Source organism: Somniosus microcephalus, chromosome 14 (genome assembly GCF_052327205.1).
Source record: "Somniosus microcephalus isolate GS21.2 chromosome 14, FLI_Smic_1.0, whole genome shotgun sequence".
NCBI classification, from domain to species: Eukaryota; Metazoa; Chordata; class Chondrichthyes; order Squaliformes; family Somniosidae; genus Somniosus; species Somniosus microcephalus.
In genome coordinates, this window is record NC_141000.1 from 110,493,661 (window position 1) to 110,515,397 (window position 21,737).

The 21,737-nt window shown below is 49.5% G+C and overlaps 1 protein-coding gene across 2 annotated transcripts in view; it reads left to right on the forward strand.

The window, feature by feature from the left end:
* vps26c (VPS26 endosomal protein sorting factor C) overlaps positions 1–21,737 on the forward strand; it is a 51,419-nt gene that overhangs the window by 7,058 nt on the left and 22,624 nt on the right. For both annotated transcript variants that reach the window (XR_015080896.1, XM_086007186.1), the window contains exons 2-3: positions 18,366–18,509; positions 20,749–20,898. Coding sequence is in view for 1 of the 2 variants with exons in the window: in XM_086007186.1 (XP_085863312.1) it covers positions 18,366–18,509; positions 20,749–20,898 (294 nt within the window). In the remaining variant the exon portion in view is untranslated. The remainder of the gene's footprint in view (positions 1–18,365; positions 18,510–20,748; positions 20,899–21,737) is intronic.

Here is a 21,737-nt window from a genome sequence, read left to right on the forward strand (position 1 = left end):
CTATGCCTTTCTTCCCAACATATTTCAGTTTGGATCCCTTCAGTCTGGCTTCTGCCCCTCCCAAAGCATAAAAATAGCCCTAAACAAAGTCATGAGCAACATTCCACGTGATTGGTGCATTATCCCTCCTCATCCTCCTCGACACCTCTCAAGCTTTCATCACAGTCAACCCACCATCTTCCTCCAATGCCACTTCTATGTTGTCCAGTGCTATGGGACTGCACTCATTTGGTTCCACTGTTCTCTCTTTTTCTCTTAGGCAGTCCCTCGGAACCGAGGATGACTTGCTTCCACATTAAAAATGAGTTTGCAGGTGACTGATTAGTCCAATGCGGGACCTACAATCTCTGTCACAGGTGGGGCAGACGGTGGTTGAAGGGGCGGGTGGGTGGGGTGCTTGGGTTGATGTGCGCTGCTTGCGCTGCCTGCGCTTGGCTTCCGCTTGCTCCCGGCGAAGAGACTCGAGGTGTTCGGCGCCTTCCCGGATGCTTCTCCTCCACTTTGTGCGGTCTTGAGCCAGGGATTCCCAGGTGTCAGTGGGGATGTTGGACTTTTTCAAGGAGGCTTTGAGGGTGTCCTTGAAGCGTTTCCTCTGCCCACCTGGGGCTCTCTTGCCGTGTCGGAGCTCCGAGTAGAGCGCTTGTTTTGGGAGTCTCGTATCGGGCATGCGGACAGTGTGACCCGTCCATCGGAGCTGATCGAGCATGGTCAAAGCTTCGATACTGGGGATGTTGGCCTGGGCGAGAACACTGACGTTGGTGCGCCTATCCTGCCAATGGATTTGCAGGATCTTGCGGAGGCAGCGTTGGTGGTACCTCTCCAATGCTTTGAGGTGCCTGCTGTACATGGTCCATGTCTCTGAGGCATACAGCAGGGCGGGTATCACTGCTGCTCTGTAGACCATGAGCTTAGTGCTGGGTTTGAGGTCCTGGTCTTCAAACACTCTCTTCCTCAGGTGACCGAAGGCTGCACTGGCACAGTGCATGGAGGAGGAGAGCATGCCAGGGGATCTCAGAGACGCTGTAATTGTGACTCATCTTTAAGAAAGGTGACAAGTCCAATTGCAGTAATTACAGAGGAGTTTCCCTGCTGTCTGCCACAGGGAAAGTCATCGCAAGAATCCTCCTCAATCGCCTTCTCCCAGTGGCCAAAGAGCTCCTCCCAGAGTCGCAATGCTAATTCCGCCCACTAAGGGCCACAATGAACATGATCTTCACCATGCGTCAATTACAAGAGAAATACAGGGAACAGTACCAACGACTGTACAGGGCCTTCTTCGATCTCACAAAGGCCTTCGACACTGTCAACCGTGAGGGATTATGGAGTGTCCTCCTCAAATTCGGCTGCCCTCAAAAGTTTGTCAGCATCCTCCGCCTCCTTCACAATGACATGCAGGCCGTGATCCTGACCAACGGTTCCACCACAGACCCAATTCATGTACGAACCGGGATCAAGCAAGGCTGTGTCATCGCACCAACATTCTTCTCGATCTTCCTTGCTGCAATGCTCCATCTCACCCTCCGTAAGCTCCCCACTGGAGTGGAGCTAATTTACAGAACAAACGGGAAACTGTTCAACCTCCGTCGCCTCCAGTCCAGATCCAAGGTCGCCCCATCCTCTGTCGTCGAATTACAGTATGCAGACGACGTTTGCGTCTGCGCTCACTCGGAGGTTGAACTCCAAACCATCATCAACACCTTCACCGAAGCGTACGAGATTATGGGCCTTACACTAAACATCCGTAAGACAAAGGTCGTCTACCAACCTGCCCCCGCCACACAGAACTGCCCCCCGATTGTCAAAATCCACGACAAGGCCTTGGACAACGTGGACCACTTTCCATACCTCGGGAGCCTACTGTCAACAAGGGCAGACATCGACAACGAAGTCCAACACCGCCTTCAACTCTTATCTATCCAATCATAGCCAGAGCATCTCTAGCAATGTCTTCTCTTCTCACCGCTGTACAGTTGCCTTTACAGCCATTCAAGGATCCGTCCTTGACATCTACATGCTGCTCCTTGGCAATGTCATCCACAGATTTGGCGTCCGCTTCTGCATGTATGCTAATGATGACCAGCCCAATCTCTCCTGGGCCACCACAGCTCCTCTTGCCCGCCCTCCCTCTCTCTGAATTCACTTTTCTGCTGTCCTCCCTACACCTTTCCCTCCGTATACCCTTTCCTACTAGTAATTACGGCCACCCCCTCGACCATGCCATTTCCTGGGGCCTCTATTCCCAGGATCTTGATCACTGCCAATACCAAGTCCAACCAAATCACTACCCTTACCCCCTTCCAACCCTACTTCCTTCTGCGTCGATCCCTGGAAAAAAAACACACCCTTCAGTCGCTCATAACCGCACTTTCAAACTTCCAGCCGCCTAGACTTTGGATCACCATTTGCCACAATTCTTCAGCCAACAATTTACTTAACCGCTCCCACACCTCCATCTCTGAATCCCTTGTTCCCAGCAAAACCATGACTCTTCATCTTGACTCCCTAAAGTCCAAGAGACTATCTGGTGCATAACTGGTTTAGTCATCCATTACCAACTCTGGTTGGCCCACATCAAGTGCTATCGGGCCTCACTCTCCTCTGTCAAAGCCGGCCACTACTCCAGGATTGTCGTGGAGAGCAAAGATAACGCTCGGCTTCTTTTCTCCACTACCCGACATCTCCGTAAACCCCCTTCTATGCCCCCGCCACCATCTTCTCCAAAAGACAAGTGAGAGGAGCTCATGGACTTCTTTGTCATTAAGATTGAGACCATCTGTTCTGCTTCTGCTTCCGATCCCCGCACGAGATCTGAACCCGTGTGTCTTTCTCCAGCTAATCTCCATTTTCCCCCTCTCCGAGCTCATCTCATCCATGAGACCCACCTCGTGCTCCTTTAACCCCATTTCAACTAAATTGCTGACTTCCAGCTTCCCTTCCTGGCCTTCATGCTAGCTACCATTGTTGATGGTTCCTTCTCCTCGGGTACTGTTTCCATTCCTTTCTAAACCACTATCATCATCCTTCTCAAAACCCCATTCTCCTCTCTCCCTACAAACCCACCCCATTTCAAACCTTCCTTTCCTCTCAAGTCCTTGAACGTGTTGTCGCCTCCGAAATCCATGCTTATTTGTCCCTGTTTGAAGTTTTCCAGTATCCGGTTTTCACCCCTCCCACAGCGCCAAAACTGCCCTAACCAAAGTCATGAACGTGTCTGTGACCGTGGTGCATTATCCCTCTTTCTCCTCCCTGCACCCTTCATCATACTGCAACGCCTCCTCTGTAGTCCAGATTGGTGAGACTCGGGTATCCAATTGTATGCAGAGTATCTACAGCAATGGCATCTCTTCCTGTCTAGGTCTTCTGCCTGTAGCTCCTCCCCCTTCCCTCCCTGTTAGTTTTTGCCCCAACACACTTCTCCGTCTCCCCTCCTCTGCAATTAACTGCTCTTTGCTTCCCCCATGCTGCCTGGTTGTTTCTAGTCAAATGTAGAATGTCTTTATTTTGGAAAGACAGGCTGTTAGCCGTATAACTGGTGTGTCTGCAGCACCATGTAATACAATAGACTACACCTCGCAGTGAAGTGAAACGCAAGCTCTCTGGAAGTGTGGAGAATGAAGTTACACAGTTGTAGAATTATTGGGTGAATCTCAGTGCAGTGGCTTCAGGCGTGCAGCTGCTAAGTAATTTTAAGAGGGTATTAAAGTGGGCTGTCAGCTGATTGTTTTACAGTCTGCATTGAGTGGTGTTGGCAGGGCTGGGTAATTTACAGACGAGTATAATGTTTCTTGAGGGCCGAATACAGAGCTGTGTAATGTGCATTGTCATATATAAGGGACTCGGTTTCTGAGCTACTTGTTACCACTCTCAAAAATGTCCAGGTACTTTCCCTGTAGATGCCTCCGCTCCGACAGCTGTTCTTCTTTTGGATCTTCTGCATGTTCTTCATTAGCGCTGCCTCTTTACATTGACATTCACCTTCATACTCTTGTGTATCCCTCCCGGAGCCGTGGCTCAGCGGGTAGCACTCTCGCCCCCGAGTCAGAAGGTGGTGGGTTCAAGTCCCACTCCAGGGACTTGAGCACAAAAATCCAGGCTGACACCCCAGTGCAGTGCTGAGGGAGTGCTGCACTGTCGGAGGTGCTGTCTTTCAGATGAGACGTTAAACCGAGGCCCTGTCTGCTCTCAGACGGACGTAAAAGATCCCATGGCACTGTTTCGAAGAAGAGGTGGGGAGTTATCCCCGGTGTCCTGGCCAATATTTATCCCTCAACCAACATTACGAAAACAGATTATCTGGTCATTATCACATTGCTGTTTGTGGGAGCTTGCTGTGCGCAAATTGGCTGCCACGCTTCCCACATTACAACAGTGACTACACTTCAAACGTACTTCATTGGCTATAAAGCGCTTTGGGATGTCCTGAGGTGGTGAAAGGCGCTATATAAATGCAAATCTTTCTTTCTTTCACTGTTGAAGGAGCTGGCTCTTGGCTGGAGTACTGTTCCACAGGCGTTCCAGGCACTGCTTCCCCCAGGAAACTGTCGCTCATGTGTGAGCTTACACACAAAGTGTTATCACGGGAGATTGTGGTGGGGTGGGCTGCGTTGCAGACCAGCCAAATCCTACTGTCCGTAGGTATCACTAGATATTGGTCACCAGATAAGAACAGGAACCTAGCTAATGGAGTCACAGCTCATCTGGATAATTACAGGCCAGTTAGCTTCAATGTCTAGATGCAGGAAGGATGTTCCCGATGGCGCGGGAGTCACAGTCTAAGGATAAGGGGTAAGTCATTTAGGACAGAGATGAGGAGGAATTTCTTCACCCAGCGAGTGGTGAACCTGTGGAATTCTCTACCACAGAAGGCAGTTGAGGCCAATTCATTAAATATATTCAAGAAGGAGTTAGATATATTTCTTAAGGCTAAAGGGATCAAGGGATATGGGGAGAAAGCAGGGACAGGGTACTGAATTTGGATGATCAGCCATGATCGCATTGAATGGCGGAGCAGGCTCGAGGGGCCGAATGGCCTACTCCTGCTCCTATCTTCTGTGTTTCTAATGTCAGTAAGTGTGAGGTGATGCATTTGGGTTTAAAAAACAATGTAGCAGTAATTGTGCTCTGAATGATAGACTTGGTGCTGTGGAAGAGCAGTGGAGAGACTGGAGAAGCTGGGGTTGGTCTCCTTAGAGCCGAGAAGGTTAGGAGAGATTTGATGGAGGTGTTCGAAATCATGAACGGTTTTGATAGAATAAATAAGGAGAAACTGTTTCCAGTGGCAGAAGGGTTGATAACCAGAGGACACAGATTTAAGGTGATTGGCAAAAGAACCACAGGCGACATGAGGAAACGGATAGGGAGGGGCGAGGCCACGGAGGGATTTGAAAACAAATCGAGGCCATGCCAGACTGGGAGCTAATGTAGGTCAGCGAGCACGGGGGTGATGGGCGAACGGGACTTGGTGCGAGTTAGGACACGGGGCAGTGAGCACAGGGGGCGATGGGTGAGCGGGACTTGGTGCGAGTTAGGACACGGGGCAGTGAGCACAGGGGTGATGGGTGAACGGGACTTGCTGCGAGTTAGGATACGGGGCAGCGAGCACAGGGGTGATGGGTGAGCGGGACTTGGTGCGAGTTAGGACACGGGGCAGTGAGCACAGGGGGCGATGGGTGAGCGGGACTTGGTGCGAGTTAGGATACGGGGCAGCGAGCACAGGGGTGATGGGTGAACGGGACTTGGTGCGAGTTAGGACACGGGCAGTGAGCATGGGGTGATGGGTGAACGGGACTTGGTGCGAGTTAGGACACGGGGCAGTGAGCACGGGGCGATGGGTGAGCGGGACTTGCGAGTTAGGACACGGGCAGTGAGCACAGGGGTGATGGGTGAACGGGACATGCTGCGAGTTAGGACACGGGGCAGTGAGCACAGGGGGCGATGGGTGAGCGGGACTTGCTGCGAGTTAGGACACGGGGCAGTGAGCACGGGTGATGGGTGAACGAACTTGCTGCGAGTTAGGATACGGGGCAGTGAGCACAGGGGTGATGGGTGAACGGGACTGGGTGTGAGTTAGGACACGGGGCAGTGAGCACAGGGGGCGATGGGTGAGCGGGACTTGCTGCGAGTTAGGACACGGGGCAGTGAGCACGGGTGATGGGTGAACGAACTTGCTGCGAGTTAGGATACGGGGCAGTGAGCACGGGTGATGGGTGAACGGGACTGGGTGTGAGTTAGGACACGGGGCAGCGAGCACGGGGCGATGGGTGAGCGGGACTTGGTGCGAGTTAGGATACGGGCAGTGAGCACGGGGCGATGGGTGAGCGGGACTGGGTCTGAGTTAGGACACGGGCAGGGGGCGATGGGTGAGCGGGACTGGGTGCGAGTTAGGACACGGGGCAGTGAGCACAGGGGGCGATGGGTGAGCGGGACTGGGTGTGAGTTAGGACACGGGGCAGTGAGCACGGGGCGATGGGTGAGCGGGACTTGGTGCGAGTTAGGACACGGGGCAGCGAGCACAGGGGGCGATGGGTGAGCGGGACTTGGTGCGAGTTAGGACACGGGGCAGTGAGCACGGGGCGATGGGTGAGCGGGACTTGGTGCGAGTTAGGACACGGGGCAGTGAGCACGGGGCGATGGGTGAACGGGACTTGGTGCGAGTTAGGACACGGGGCAGTGAGCACAGGGGGCGATGGGTGAACGGGACTTGCTGCGAGTTAGGACACGGGGCAGCGAGCACAGGGGGCGATGGGTGAGCGGGACTGGGTGTGAGTTAGGACACGGGGCAGCGAGCACAGGGGGCGATGGGTGAGCGGGACTGGGTGTGAGTTAGGACACGGGGCAGCAGAGTTTTGGATGAGCTCAAGTTTATGGAGGGTGGAAGATGAGGGACCAGCCAGGTGACCATTGGAATAGTCGAGTCTAGAGCTAACAAAGACATGGCTGAGGGTTTCAGCAGCAGATGAGTTGAGGCGGGGCGGAGCAGGCGATGTTACGGAGGTGGAAATAGGTGGTCTTGGTGATGGAGAGGCTGTGGGCTAATCTCGGGGCTAAATAAAATGCCACGGTTGCAAACGGCCTGGTTCCGCCTCAGACAGTGGCCAGGGAGCGGGTTGGAGTCGGTGGCTGGGGAACAGAGTTTGAGTTGGGGACCGAAGACGATGGCTTCAGTTTACCTAATATTTAGTTGGAGGAAACTGCTGCTCATCCAGTACTGGATGTCGGGCAAGCAGCGTGACAGTTTAGAGACAGTGGAGCGGTCGAGAGAAGTGGTGGTGAGAAAGAACTGGGTGTTAGTGTACATGTGGAACCTGACGCTCAGTTTTCGGATGATGTCACCGAGAGGCAGCATGTAGATGAGAAATAGGAGGGGGCCAAGGATCGATCCTTGGGGGACACCAGAGCTAACGATGCAGGAGCAGGAAGAGAAGCCATTGCAGGTGTTTCTCTGGCTACGATTAGATAGATAAGAATGGACCAGGCGAGGGCAGACCCACCCAGCTGGATAACGGTGGAAAGGCTTTGGAGGAGGATGGAGTGGTCAACCCTGTCAAAGGCTGCAGACAGGTCGAGAAGGATGAGGAGGGATAGTTTATCACGGTCACAGTCACCTAGGATGTCATTTGTGAATTTGATGAGAGCCGTTTCAGTACTGTAGCAGGGGCGGAAACCTGATTGGAGGGATTCAAACATGGAGTTCCGGGAAAGATGGGCACGGATTTGGGAGGCGACAACACGTTCAAGGACTTTGAAGAGGAAAGGGAGGTTGGAGATGGGGCGGTAGTTTGCAAGGACAGAGGGGGTCAATGGATCAAGAGTAGGAATCTAACCAACGACCCGCCCTCCACCCCTCTCCCAGTCCAAACTGGTCCGTGAAATTACACCGAAATAGACTTGTGGGATGAGTAGAAGATGAGGCGACCTGTGCATTGGCTGAAGACTGAATCTGATTGAGGTGATATGTGAATTGCACATTTAACCAGGGCTTGGCATAATTTCTGTGTTCTATTAATTGAATTAACCATTTAAATGATCGATACTTGGTAATTTGCCTAGCCTTTCCTGTTGGGAATCGCTTTATAATATCCATCAGTGGCAGATACTAATTGGCAAAGCTGCTAATTAAAAGGGCAGCCTCGAGTCATGAATCCGTCTGCGGCTTATGTAATTGGGTGAAATGTTCAATCTAATTATCACCTTGAAATCACCCACCGTTGCCGGCTCATCAACATTGCAGGGTAAAAGAGAAGAGTTAGATTGATGTGGCGACTGAAGGAAGTGCTTTGATCGCCTGGGAGGGCGGTGGATGGACGGACAGAGGAAAGCGGGAGGGCCAAAGACCACTTTCTCCCTGTGTCAAAAAAAAGTCACTTCTTAATGAAAACAACTGCATTTTGTACCTATCCTGCTGTCTTGACACTTTTAACAGGATTGCTTGGGTGTATCCGAATCGATTTGATTCACTGTGCTGGTCACAGTCTTACTGCAGAGTTGTAGCAGGCATAATCATTGAATGTTTCCGTTTACTAAATGGCCCTTGCTCTCCAGATGGCTCAAGAAGCTGACTCAGTGAGTAACTGAGAGGGTCCCCGGGTTTAATCCCCGCTCTGTGCCCATCAGGCAGTCATGCTGTAAAAATTGCCTCTGGACTAGTGAGGGGCCAATAAGTCAGGGTTCCCTCTCCTAGATTCATAAAAGATAGGAGCAGGAGTAGGCCATTCGGCCCCTCGAGCCTGCTCCGCCATTCAATGCAATCATGGCTGATCATCCAAATTTAGTACCCAGTCCCTGCTTTCTCCCCATACCCCTTGATCCCTTTAGCCTTGAGAAATATATCCAACTCCTTCTTGAATATATTTAATGAATTGGCCTTTACTGCCTTCTGTGGTAGAGAATTCCACAGTTTCACCACTCTCTGGGTGAAGAAATTCCTCCTCATTTCTGTCCTAAATGGCTTACCCCTTATCCTTAGACTGTGACCCCTGGTTCTGGACTCCCCGACCATCGGGAACATCCTTCCAGCATCTAGTCCTGTCAGAATTTTATAAGTTTCGATGAGATCCCCTCTCATTCTTCTAAACTCCAGCGAGTACAAGCCCAATCGATCCAATCTCTCCTTATACGTCATTCCTGCCATCCCAGTTATCAGCCTGGTGAATCTTCGCTGAACTCCTTCCATGGCAAGAACATCCTTCCTCCTCACCATTTCAGGAAGTGCATGTGTGCGGACGTCGGGCGAGGGCAGGATTGGACGCTGCTGTGATGATCTCCATGGTCAAATAGCATCCTGTTGAGCCTCGCGCGTGCGCGTGTACAGCAAGTACTTCGATAGTGTGCTGGAGGTCAGTGGCACTTGTAGCACCTGACCCCAGCCAAGAGTCAATGTCTTCAGGGGAGGAGGGGGGAAAATAAACTGCAGAAGAGGAAATGGTCCTCCCCAGTGTCATGTACGTGTCTGCATTGATTGTGTGAGGATAAGGTGCTTTTGAAGGGGGAGTTTTTCTTCCTTGCACCACATGGGCTGAAAGGAAAGACCGGTTACCTGCTTCTGGATGTTGTGCCAATGTCGCCCTCAAAATGGTCTGCTGTAATATGCACAAGAGCAATCCCAGCCGGAGTATTGTGGGAACCGCACTTTAGGAAAGACGTGAAGGCTTTGGAGAGGGTATGGAAGAGATTTACTAGAATGGTTCCAGGGATGAGGGGTTACAGATATGTGGATAGACTGGGGAAGCTGGGCTTGTTCTCCTTGGAGCAGAGAAGGCTAAGAGGAGATTTGATAGAGGTGTTTAAAATCATGAAGGGTTTAGATAGAGTAAATAAAGAGAAACGGTTTCCAATGGCTGAAGGGTCGATAACCAGAGGGCACAGATTTAAGGTGATTGGCAAAAGAACCAGAGGCGGCCTGAGGAAAAGTTTTTTGCGCAGCGAGTGGTTAGGATTTGGAACGCGCTGTCTGATAGGGTGGTGGATACAGATTCAATAGTAGCCTTCAAAAGGGGATTGGAGAAATACTTGAAGGAGAAAAAATTGCAGGGATTTGGGGAAAGAGCGGTGGAGTGGGACTAACTGGATTGCTCTTCGAAAGAGCCGGCGCAGACTCGATGAGCCGAATGGCTGTACTGTACTGATTCTATGACGAGCTACAGTTTCAGTTACACAGCTATGGGAGCTGGCGAGCAGAGGCCTGGGCTTCCCTAGGGGTGTGGGGATAGATGGTGGGAGGAGAGAGAGAGAGAGAGAGAGAATGATCAAAACTCAGGGACTCCAGCCCAAGATTTGTACCAAGTGGTTAGCTTCAGCCCAGGGCTGGCGACGACCTCGCAGGAGGTTGCCTGATGCTCGGTCTGTGAGGAATAATGGGCCCGTTTGCTCCTTCCCCATCCTTCATTTCCCACACCCCCAACTTCCTCCTTGTCCTGAAGACAGTGACTCATATTGAGGGGGTGGGGGAGGCGGTGTATAGTTCCGCAGGTGCTGACAGCCCTCTGCTATTGTACCTCCTCCAAGGTATCGCTACAAAAATTTTTTGAAGTTGATGGGCAATATTTTATGTATAAAAATAAATCTGACTTCTATATGAATTGAGTGCAGCTCAGAATTGGGAGGATTTGGTAAGCATGTTGTCGCTGCCCTCTGGTGGCAGGGACGTGCCATAACCAAAATGGGATGCATAGGATTAAAAACTGGGGCGGGTCAGCCAGCATATGTTGAAGAGAAAAAGGACAGAATATGTTGGGACATTTCAATGGGTGTGGGGGGGGGGGGGGGGGGGGTCCTTTAACACAATGTCCCAACATTTTGGGTCCTGTAATTTAGGGTTCTAATATCTCCGATTTGGTAATATTTGCAGTTTTATTTTATTTCCTAGTACTGTATTGGAGGGCTGAATGGGGAATGCAAATCTGTGTCATCTAAGGGTTTCCCAGTGCCTGCTGGGTACTGCGTTAACTCTGCCTCCTCCTAAGTATATAAAAGCTGTCTTAATGTGGCGGTGACTCCTGACACAACTGGGAAGAGGAAAGGTGCCTTGCTTCATTAAAGCTGGCAAAAGTACTTTTTTGCACCGATGGTCATGCGTGCCTTTAGTGAATTTACCTTCATGTTGCTGCTGGCTGCATGTCATCTGGCCACCGAGAGCTCGAGCTGCTAGAAAAAGTGTCACGGAGGGTAAACACGGCTATAAAGTTTGATGTTCATGACCGCCAATAGACATGAGCTGGCATCGAAATGGTTGCAGGCGAAAGCGGCCGGCTATTGATCATTAACTCGCTGGAAGTTTTAGAGGAGACGGGCCAAATAAGCACTCTGAATCTTGACACCTTGCCCAAAGAATACGCAGAAATAGAACCAGCAAACAAACAAGTTTGCGATCAAGCAAACATGCTGTCTAGACGTGAGGTGGCAACAGTTGTGAGGCTAGTGGCAAACTGCAGCCAAGGGAAGTGTCTGCTTCTCTCCCTCGGAGCGCCAACCTGTGCTCGTTGTCTGGGCTACTGATGGATGGACAAATGAAGAAAGTGTTGAACGGCTGGGGGGTTGGGCTGATTGATCTCATTGAAACATATAAAATGCTGACAGGGCTAGACAGACTAGATGCAGGGAGGATGTTTCCCTTGGCTGGGGGGGGTGTCTAGAACAAGGCGTCACAGTCTCAGGATACGGGGTAGGACATTTAGGACTGAGATGAGGAGAAATTTCTTCACTCGGAGGGTGGTGAACCTGTGGAATTCTCTACCACAGAAGGCTGTGGAGGCCAAGTCACTGAATATATTTAAGAAGGAGATTTCTAGACACAAAAGGCATCAAGGGGTATGGGGAGAGAGCGGGAATATGGTATTGAGATAGAGGATCAGCCACGATCATATTGAATGGTGGAGCAGGCTCGAATGGCCGACTCCTGCTCCTATATTTCTCTGTTTCTATGTCTGTGGTTAGGGGGAATTCACCGTGTTGCTGCAAGAGTGCTGGCTTCTCAGGAAAACCTGACGGAGCTGTGAAGTTCATGCTCATCGGTGTGGCGATGTGACCCAGCGCTCGGTGTTTATAGTGTCAGCCAGTGGCTCGGTGGGTAGCACACTCGCTTCTGAGTCAGAAGGTTGTGGCTTCAAGTCCCACTCCAGAGACTTGAGCACAAAAATCCAGTACTGGGGGAGTGCGGAGCGTAGAGGCAGGGAGGCAGGCACGGAGAAGGTGTGTGAAATTATTTCGAGACGACGATGATGATGTTAGCGCAGCACTCACTCAGTCACTCACTGTACTGTCTGAGATGCCGTCTTTCGGATGAGTCATTAAGCCGAGGCCCCGTCTGCCCCCTCGGGCGGACGTATAAGATCCCGCGGCACTATTTTGAAGAAGAGCAGGGGATTTATCCCCGGTGTCCTGGGCCAATATTTATCCCTCAACATCTAAAACAGATTATCTGGTCATTATCACATTGCTGTTTGTGGGAGCTTGCTGTGCGCAAATTGGCTGCCGCGTTTCCTACATTACAACAGTGACTCCACTCCAAAAAGTATTTCATTGGCTGTAAAACTCTTTGGGGCATCCGGTGGTCGTGAAAGGCGCTATAGAAATGCAAGTCTTTCTTTTCTTTACGGGACGTGCTGTGGTAGGTTTCGGTGAGGCTGTTCTGTTCCGTACTTCCGGGCAGCTCCACTGATTAATTTCAAAGCAAAATCTGCTGCTCCAGTCATTCACTCCAAAAACATCATCATCGTCTCCAACTGATTTCACAAACCTTCTCCTCGCCTGCCTCTATTCTCTGTAGTTTTCAGTTAATCCGTGGCTTTGCGTCTTATCCCACTCGCCCATCATCGCCTGTCCTTCCTCCATTCCAGTTACTCCCTGCTCCACAACAAATCGACTTGAAATACCTCGTCTTCAAATCTTTCCGTAGCCTTGCTGCGTCCTACCGCGCCCATTATCCTCTCGGCCCCATACATCCTCCACTGGTCTGGGTCTGGACTGCTGATCATTCTCTGCTCTCGCCTCTCCACCGTTGGAGGCTGATCTTTCCGTCACTGCGTCCCTTGCCCTTCGGATTCCTCTCCCGAAGCCGCTTTGCTTCTCTCTCTCAGGAAAAAGTATCTCTCTGACCCAAGTATTCAGTCGTTCTGCCCTTCTCCCTTCTTTTCTCCCCTACCCTCACCCTCCCACAGGGTGGGTGTCATCTCTTCAGCCGCTTGTGAAACACTTGGAGACGTTCCCTTTTTCCGTGAGGAGTGCTGCATAAATGTAGTTGTTCCCAGCTGAGCTTTCCTTTAATAAGTCATCTTCTAGCCCGGGTTTGCACCAAATCGATTCACCGGCTGAGATCCAGTGTTGTAGAAAACTTCAACCGATATGGTGCAGAGAAAGTGTAGAAAGACCTAAAGAAAGACTTGCATTTCTATAGCGCCTTTCCCGGCCACCGGACGTCTCAAAGCGTTTTGCAGCCAATGAAGTACTTTTTGAAGTGTAGTCACTGTTGTAATGTGGGAAACGTAGCAGCCAATTTGCGCACAGCAAGCTCCCACAAACAGCAATGTGATAATGACCAGATCATCTGTTTTAAGGATGTTGATTGAGTGATAAATATTGGCCAGAACACCAGGGACCCCTGCTCTTCTTTGAATAGTGCCGTGGGATCTTTTACATCCACCCGAGAGAGCAGATGGGGCCTCGGTTTAACGTCTCATCCGAAAGACAGTACCTCCGACAGTGCAGCACTCCCTCAGCACTGCACTGAAGTGTCAGCCTAGATTTATGTGCTCAAGTCTCTGGAGTGGGGACTTGAACCCACAACCTCCTGACTCCGAGGCGAGTGTGCTGCCCACTGAGCCACAGCTGACATCGGGTGTGGTAGCTCCTTGTTACAACATGCTGACGTAATTATTTGTCATGCTCCATTCCTGAATTTGTTTAAGATGTTCTTTTGCTCCCCCCACCCACCCCCGCCCTTACTACTTTTCAATGTTTTCTTCCCCATATTTTTTCTCAAGAGTCTCCCTGCACTGTGCACACATTCTGGAGACCTGTTACTGGGAGGCGTGCAAGACTGCCTCAAGAGGGCCACTTGTGTCATGTTACAGTTATATGAAGCTCTGGTTATAGCCCATTTAGAGCCACTGCATTCAGTTCTGGGCACCGCACCCCAGGAAGGATATATTGGCCTTGGAATAGGGGTGCAGCGCAGATTCACCAGACTGATACCCGGTGCTAAAAGGGTTAAATTATGTGGACAGGTTGCACAGACTAGGCTTGATTGCCCTCGAGCACGGAGGATTAAGGGGTGATCGGGTTGAGGCGTTTAAGACGATCAAATTAATTAATAGGGTAGCTGGAGAGAAACTGTCTCCTCTGGTGGGGGAGTCCAGGACAAGGGGGCAGAACCGAACAAATAGAGCCAGGCCGTTCAGTGGTGATGTCAGGAAGCACGCCTCCACACACAGGGTGGTGGAAACCTGGAACTCTTTCACCCAAAAAGACTAGGTCAGTAACCGGAAAACAGCACTGACCTAACATGTCAAACTAGCCCACAGTAACACACACTGCACACACACACTGCACACCTCGGCTCATACCCGCCACACACACACACACACACACACACACACACACACACATTGCTACATTGTGAAATGGAGAGGAATTGTTGGGCGTTCACTGTTTGTTTGTAGAGCAAGTATTTTGATCAAATGACCGTACAGATTTCTATCTGCAAAGAGGACACAAATTGCCCAATTTTGGGGGGAAGGGATTTTCAGAGTTTGGAAAGAAAGAAAGACTTGCATTTCTATAGCGCCTTTCACAATCACCGGACGTCCCAAAGCGCTTTACAGAGGTACTTTTTTTTGAAGTGGAGTCACTGTTGTAATGTGGGAAACACAGCAGCCAATTTGCGCACAGCAAGCTCCCACAAACAGCAATGTGATAATGACCAGATAATTTTTTTTTAGTGATGTATGATTGAGGGATAACTATTGGCCAGGACACCGGGGAGATCTCCCCTGCTCTTCTTCGAAATAGTGCCGTGGGATCGTTTACGTCCACCTGAGAGAGCAGACGGGGCCTCGGTTTAACGTCTCATCCGAAAGACGGCACCTCCGACAGTGCGGCACTCCCTCAGCACCGCACTGGAGTGTCTGCCTAGATTTTTGTGCTCCAGTCCCTGGAGTGGGACTTGAACCCACAACCTTCTGACTCTGAGGCAAGAGTGCTACCCACTGAGCCATAGCTGACTTGCATTTCTATAGCGCCTTTCACGACCTCAGGATGTCCCAAAGCGCTTTACAGCCAATGAAGTACTTTTGAAGGGTAGTCACTGTTGTAATGTAAGTACAGTGTTTGATGGTTCACATAAAACCACCATGATTCATACTATTTTTTTTAATTAAAAAAAAAAAGCAAAACTGAGGGAAAAATGACCAGCTATAAATTGTAGTGCAGTGCTTGCCAATGCCCAGGGCATCCCAAGGACTTGGAGAAAACAATATTTGCTCAAAAGTTAGGAATCACGCAGCCAACTCCTAATATTGCACATCAATAACTACCTCTGACTTAGTTTTTTTTTATTCACCAAATGGCATTGTTCTTAGTTTTTGGAAATCATTTTTTTTTTAATTGCTCTAATACCGAGTAGATTATCACAGAATCACAGAAACCCCACAGTGCAGATAGAGGCCATTTCGGCCCATCGAGCCTGCACCGACACATATCCCACCCGATCCCCGTAACCCCTACACCAACACATATCCCACCCTATCCCCGTAACCCCACGTATTTAATCCCCCTAACACTAAGGGTCAATTTATCATAGCCAATCAACCTAACCCGCACATCTTTGGACTGTGGGAGGAAACCGGAGCACCCGGAGGAAACCCACGGAAACACGGGGAGAATGTGCAAACTCCACACAGACAGTCACCCGAGGCCGGATTCGAACCCGGGTCCCTGGCGCTGTGAGGCAACAGTGCTAACCACTATGCCACCTTACATAAGAAATAGGAGCAGGAGTCGGCCATTTTGCCCTTTTGAGCCTGCTCCGTCATTCAGTCAGATCATGGCTGATCTTCTACCTCATCTCCACTTTCCTGCACTATCCCCAAATTTCTTGATTTCCAAAAGATCTATCGGATTGAGGTTTTACCCTCAGTTCCGTTTGCTCCTCTCCTGGAACCACTGGCATTCAGTGGGATATGGTGCCACGAGCAGCTCTGGTGTGTTGACCAAGTGGCTGTTTTCCACGCGGGGACCTAGACCTCATTTGCGATTATGAAAGCTATCTGTGCGCTGAAGGGGAGCGGTGAAGTGACCGGAAGCGTTCAGTTTGAGCCAGCTGAAGATGGACCTTTTGGCTGTCGAAGGAAGCATCACTGGATTGACTCCCAGAAAGCATGGGATCCCTGTTCATGTGTTTGGAGATGGTACAAATGGCTGTATCAGTGCAGGACTAAACTACAACCCTTTATCAAAAAGTTATGGTGGACCAGACGACCAAGAGAGTCATGTTGGTGATCTTGGCAATGTGGAGGCTAATGGAAATGGTGTGGCCATCTTTGAAATGAAGGATAAACTGCTCCATCTATCAGCAGAAAGGTCCATTGTTAGATGGACGCCTGTGGTTCATGAGAAGGAACATGAGTTGGGTAAAGGTGGAAATAATGAGAATTCTTGAATCTTCAATTACATCATTTTAGCCTGTGGTGTAATTGGGGGGGGAAAAAGACAGACTTGCATTTATATAGCGCCTTTCACGACCGCCAGATGTCCCAAAGTGCTTTACAGCCAATAAAGTAATCTTTGAAGTGTAGTCACTGTAAGAAACGCGACAGCCAATTTGCGCACAGCAAGCCCCTGCAAACAGCAATGTGATAATGACCAGATAATCTGTTATAGTGATGTTGATTGAGGGATAAATATTGTCCAGGACACCGGGGAGAACTCCCCTGCTCTTCTTAGAAATAGTGCCATGGGATCTTTTACATCAACCTGAGAGAGCAGACGGGGCCTCGGTTTAACGTCTCATCTGAAAGACGGCACCTCCGACAGAGCAGCACTCCCTCAGCACTGCACTGGAGCGTTAGCCTAGATTTATGTGTTCAAGTCTCTGGAGTGGGACTTGAACCCACAACCTTCTGACTCAGAGGCACTAAATAATGAAATTAATATATCTGTGGAGGATGGAGAATTGACATTGTAATTTTCGTGTCGGCAAACACGAGTCGGATTGTAATGGAGTCTAATCCTGGTATCGCTCATCACTTGTACAAATGCACTTGCCAGCAGCGGTCAACCACATAGTAAGCAGGAGCTCTGGGTGATTCATTTTTCTTAAACACTCTCTCGTTGCCCCAGGGACACTGAGGTCAAGTGTAGCACCCCACCTGCTGCCCGGACCAAAGTCAACTAACTTAGTACAAACCAGGGATCAAATCAGTAACCTCTGCTTTGATAGGGTAGATCAAGAGATAATATTTCCTCCAGAACAAGGCGGGGGTGCGGGGACCGGGGTGCAACCTTAAAATCAGAGCTAGGCTGTTCAAGGATGATAAGAACATAAGAAATAGGAGCAGGAATAGGCCACTTGGCCCCTCGAGCCTGCTCCGCCATTCAATAAGATCATGGCTGATCTTGGGCTCAAAGCCACTTCCCCGCCCGCTCCCCATAACCCTTCACTCCCTTATCTTGCAAAAATCTGTCTATCTCCACCTTAAATGTATTTAATGACCCAGCCTCCACAGCTCCCTGGGGCAGAGAATTCCACAGATTTACGACCCTCTGAGAAGAAATACTTCCTCATCTCAGTTCTAAAAGGGCGCGACCCTTTATTCTGATGTCAGGAAGCACTTCTTCAAAGAAAGTGTAGTGAAAATCTGGAACACACTCCCCCCCCAAAAAAGCTGTTGAGGCTTGGGGAGCGGGGGTCAATTGAAAATTTCAAAACTGAGACTGATAGATTTTTGTTCGGCGAGGGTATTAAAGGATATGGAGCAAAGGTGCTGGTGTGAAGATGCTGATCAGCCATGATCTCATTGAATGGCGGAACAGGCTCGAGGCGCTGAATGGCCTCCTCCTGCTCCTGTGGTCGAATGCTACACTTGGGCGGTGTTGAGATGCCTAAATAGACAAAATAAATACTTGGCAGACTTCTACATTGATGACCGTGGCGCATCTCGGGATGCAAGGGGAATTTTCAACTGCATGAAAATCAGTAATGATGAGAAACATTAGGTAATTGTTCTGCTCAAGTCAGTGGAAATAAATCTGTGCTAGAGATTTTTGTACAAATAAATGCAGTGTGCAACAAAATGGTTTGCTGATATGTGTGTGTTGTGGATTGGAATATAGACCGGCAGGGCTTTTGATCGGTACTGTGGCTTCTGTTGCAGGAAACTCTGTCTGGAGTGATTATTTTATCCAGTAAAGAAGCCATTCAGCATCAGGGAATTACCTTGGCCATGGATGGGACTGTTAGCCTGCAGCTCAGTGCAAAGAGCGTCGGGGTATTTGAAGCTTTCTACAACTCTGTCAAGGTAAGTGAGGCTACCCCAACTTGCTTTTCCCTCTCCTCTTGAAATGAGTTCACTGCGAGGATGAACTACAGTAATCCCTCCCCAACCACAGGGGATATGTCCCTGAAAACCCCCATGATTAGTAAAACCGCGGTTGGCAAATACAGTATAAATGTTCAAATAACACAATAAAAAAAATATAAAAAGCAATAAAAATCATGTTATTTACCTTTAATCCTAAATTTAAAAACCGCGTATACGCAAAATTCACTGCCGCGGTTGGCAAAATTTGTCGCAGAGAGGAAACAGTGTATACTTGAAATCCGCGTATGGCAAAACCGCGGTTGGGGCGGGATTCCTGTATATCAATTTTTTTTATATGGACTTGTTTCCCTTGCTCTGTGTTTGTTAGAAAATCTAAACTACTGTCACAGCACTCGGCTGGGAGATTACTTCTTTCCCAGGAGATCTGAACACGACTTACTTTCCTTCCTTGATAAGCTTCCAGTTAGATGCTGCTCTGCTGTGTAATGCAAAGACCAGATGAGTGCACACAGAGGGAACCAGCTTCAAATGTTCGCTTTACAAGAACAAGACGGCCCAACGCAGAGTCACGGACTCGACTCTCTCTTTCAGAGGTCTGTTGGTTCCCTGATTTGTGGTGGTTCCTGAACCTGGGCCGTTTACATCAACTCGCTAGCGAGAGAGAGAGAGGGAGAATCTGCCATCAACTGCACTCCCGTAATGTGAAAATGCTTCTGGGGTAAGCAGCAGTATCTGCCTGAAGCTCGTTACAGAAAGTTGTTCGTGACCATTGGCCTGCCTCCCTCACTTGCCGAGGTTGCATTGCGAAATGATTGCAACTGGGAATCAGTCTATCTTGCTGCCAAACATGCATGCGCAGCGCAAGCCAATATTAGACTGGGACTTCATAAAAATGTTAAAATAACAAGCCTTTGTGTCCAAAGTTTAGTCCTTTTGGATGACGAATGATCCAGTAAGACCTCCCGACAGCACCCAGGCTGCCTAAAAGCCAAGAAGCAGTTGGAAGCATCATCCGTGATCTGCCCCGAGATGGCGAAAGCTGCTTGGAACAGTTTTATGTTGTTATGAAAAATAAATGAATTGCGTACATATCCTGAGGTAAAAAGAGAAAATGCTGGAAATGCACAGCAGGACTGTTTTCATCTGTAAAGAGTAAAGATGTGGATGTAGAGATCTAGACGATGTACTACAGCAACTCGCCAAGGCTTCTTCGACAGCACCTCCCAAACCTGCGACCTCTTCCACCTAGAAGGACAAGGGCAGCAGGCGCATGGGAACACCACCACCTCCAAGTCACGCACCATCCTGAGTTAGAAATATATCGGCTGTTTCTTCATTGTCGCTGGGTCAAAATCCTGGAACTCCCTCCCTCCCTAACAGCACTGTGGGAGTACCTTCACCACACGGACTGCAGCGGTTCAAGAAGGTGGCTCACCACCACCTTCTCAAGGGCAATTAGGGATGGGCAATAAATGCTGGCCTTGCTAGCAATGCCCACATCCCAGGAACGAAGAATAATTAAAAAAAAGACACTTTCTCAGAATAGGAATATATTAAGTATGCAATTATCATGCCCTAGTTGTCCTGAGGATATCGAGAGACAACCACATAATGTGAGACCGAATATACATGTGGGGCGACGGGTTTCCTTCCCTGAAGAACATTGGTGAATTAGTTGGAATTTTACCACAATTTGGCAGTTTTCATGGTGTCCACAAATTAACCAGATTGATTGAATTCAATTTCACAACTTGCCATGGTGGGATTTGAACTCGCGACCTCTGGGTTGTTGGTCGATTCCTATAACCACTAGACCACTGGACCGAATTGAGTCCAAATCGGTTGCGGTCTCGGGGGTGGGGTGTGCGGGTAGGGCTTGTTCCACCCGTACACTATCTCGTAGAAAAATGAGAATATAAAGAGCCTCTAGAGTTCATTAGTACAGTGTGGTGTGCTTTTCTAAGTTTGTGTACTCAGCAGGTCAATGGAATTTCCACATCACTTGCAGCAAAAAAAGTTGTACCCATTACTGGAGCCGAGTGGAGGGAGCATTATTTCTGCCCTTGACCCCTGGGAATGCCGGAGACAAAATCGTCCACACATTCAACCTCAGCGTATAAAATCAACCCCCCCCCCCCCCAAAAAAAAAAAGGCTGTGTTCTTTTTGGCTCAGCTTGCCTTGAAGTTTCAACACCGATCTTTTCCCTTTTTGCAGCCTATCCAGCTTATCAGCAATAACATAGAGGTAGCCAAGGCAGGGAAGCTTCCCAGTGGCCGGACGGAAGTCCCGTTTGAATTCCCACTGAAGGTGAAAGGCAGTAAGGTTCTGTACGAGACGTACCATGGGGTCTTCGTAAACATTCAGGTGAGTAACTGACGAGGTTTATTCAGTATAGTCACAATTTGTTATTGCAAGCTCTGCATTTTTGCCCTGCCTTAATTGGAGCTGGACTGGGGTGGGGTGGGAGGAGAGGGAAAAGAAAGAAAGACTTGCATTTATATAGCGTCTTTCACAACCTCAGGATGCCCCAAAGCACTTTCCAGCCAATTAAGTACTTTTGAAGTGTAGTCACTGTTGTAATGTAGGAAACGCAGCAGCCAATTTGCGCACAGCAAGCTCCCACAAACAGCAATGTGATAATGACCAGGTAATCTGTTTTTAGTGATGTTAGTTGAGGGATAAATGTTGGCCAGGATACCAGGGATAACTCCCCTGCTCTTCTTCAAAATAGTGCCATGGGATCTTTTACGTCCACTTGAGAGAGCAGACGGGGCCTCGGTTTAACATCTAATTTGAAAGACGGCACCTCCGACAGTGCGGCACTCCCTCAGCACCCCACTGGAGAGTCTGTCTGGCTTGTTGTGCTCAAGTGTCTGGAGTGGGACTTGAACCCACAACCTTCTGACTCAGAGGCGAGTGTGCTACCCACTGAGACATGGCGGACACTGAATTTTGTAGGGTTCTACACCCTTATAAACCCACCAGAAGCTGCACTCCTCCTTAGGGGTAATTGTAACTTTTGGGGCTGGTGTAAAATGAATGATATCAGATTGGCTGTCCATTAGACACCTCGCCCGATCTTCATTTCCATGGAAGTCAGCCCTGTGCATTTCACATCCGGCACACTTCAGGGTCCTGGAGTTTTAAGCCCCCTGAAATGCTGAGATTTGATCAAATAAGCAAGCCAGAGAAGGTTTTTTTCC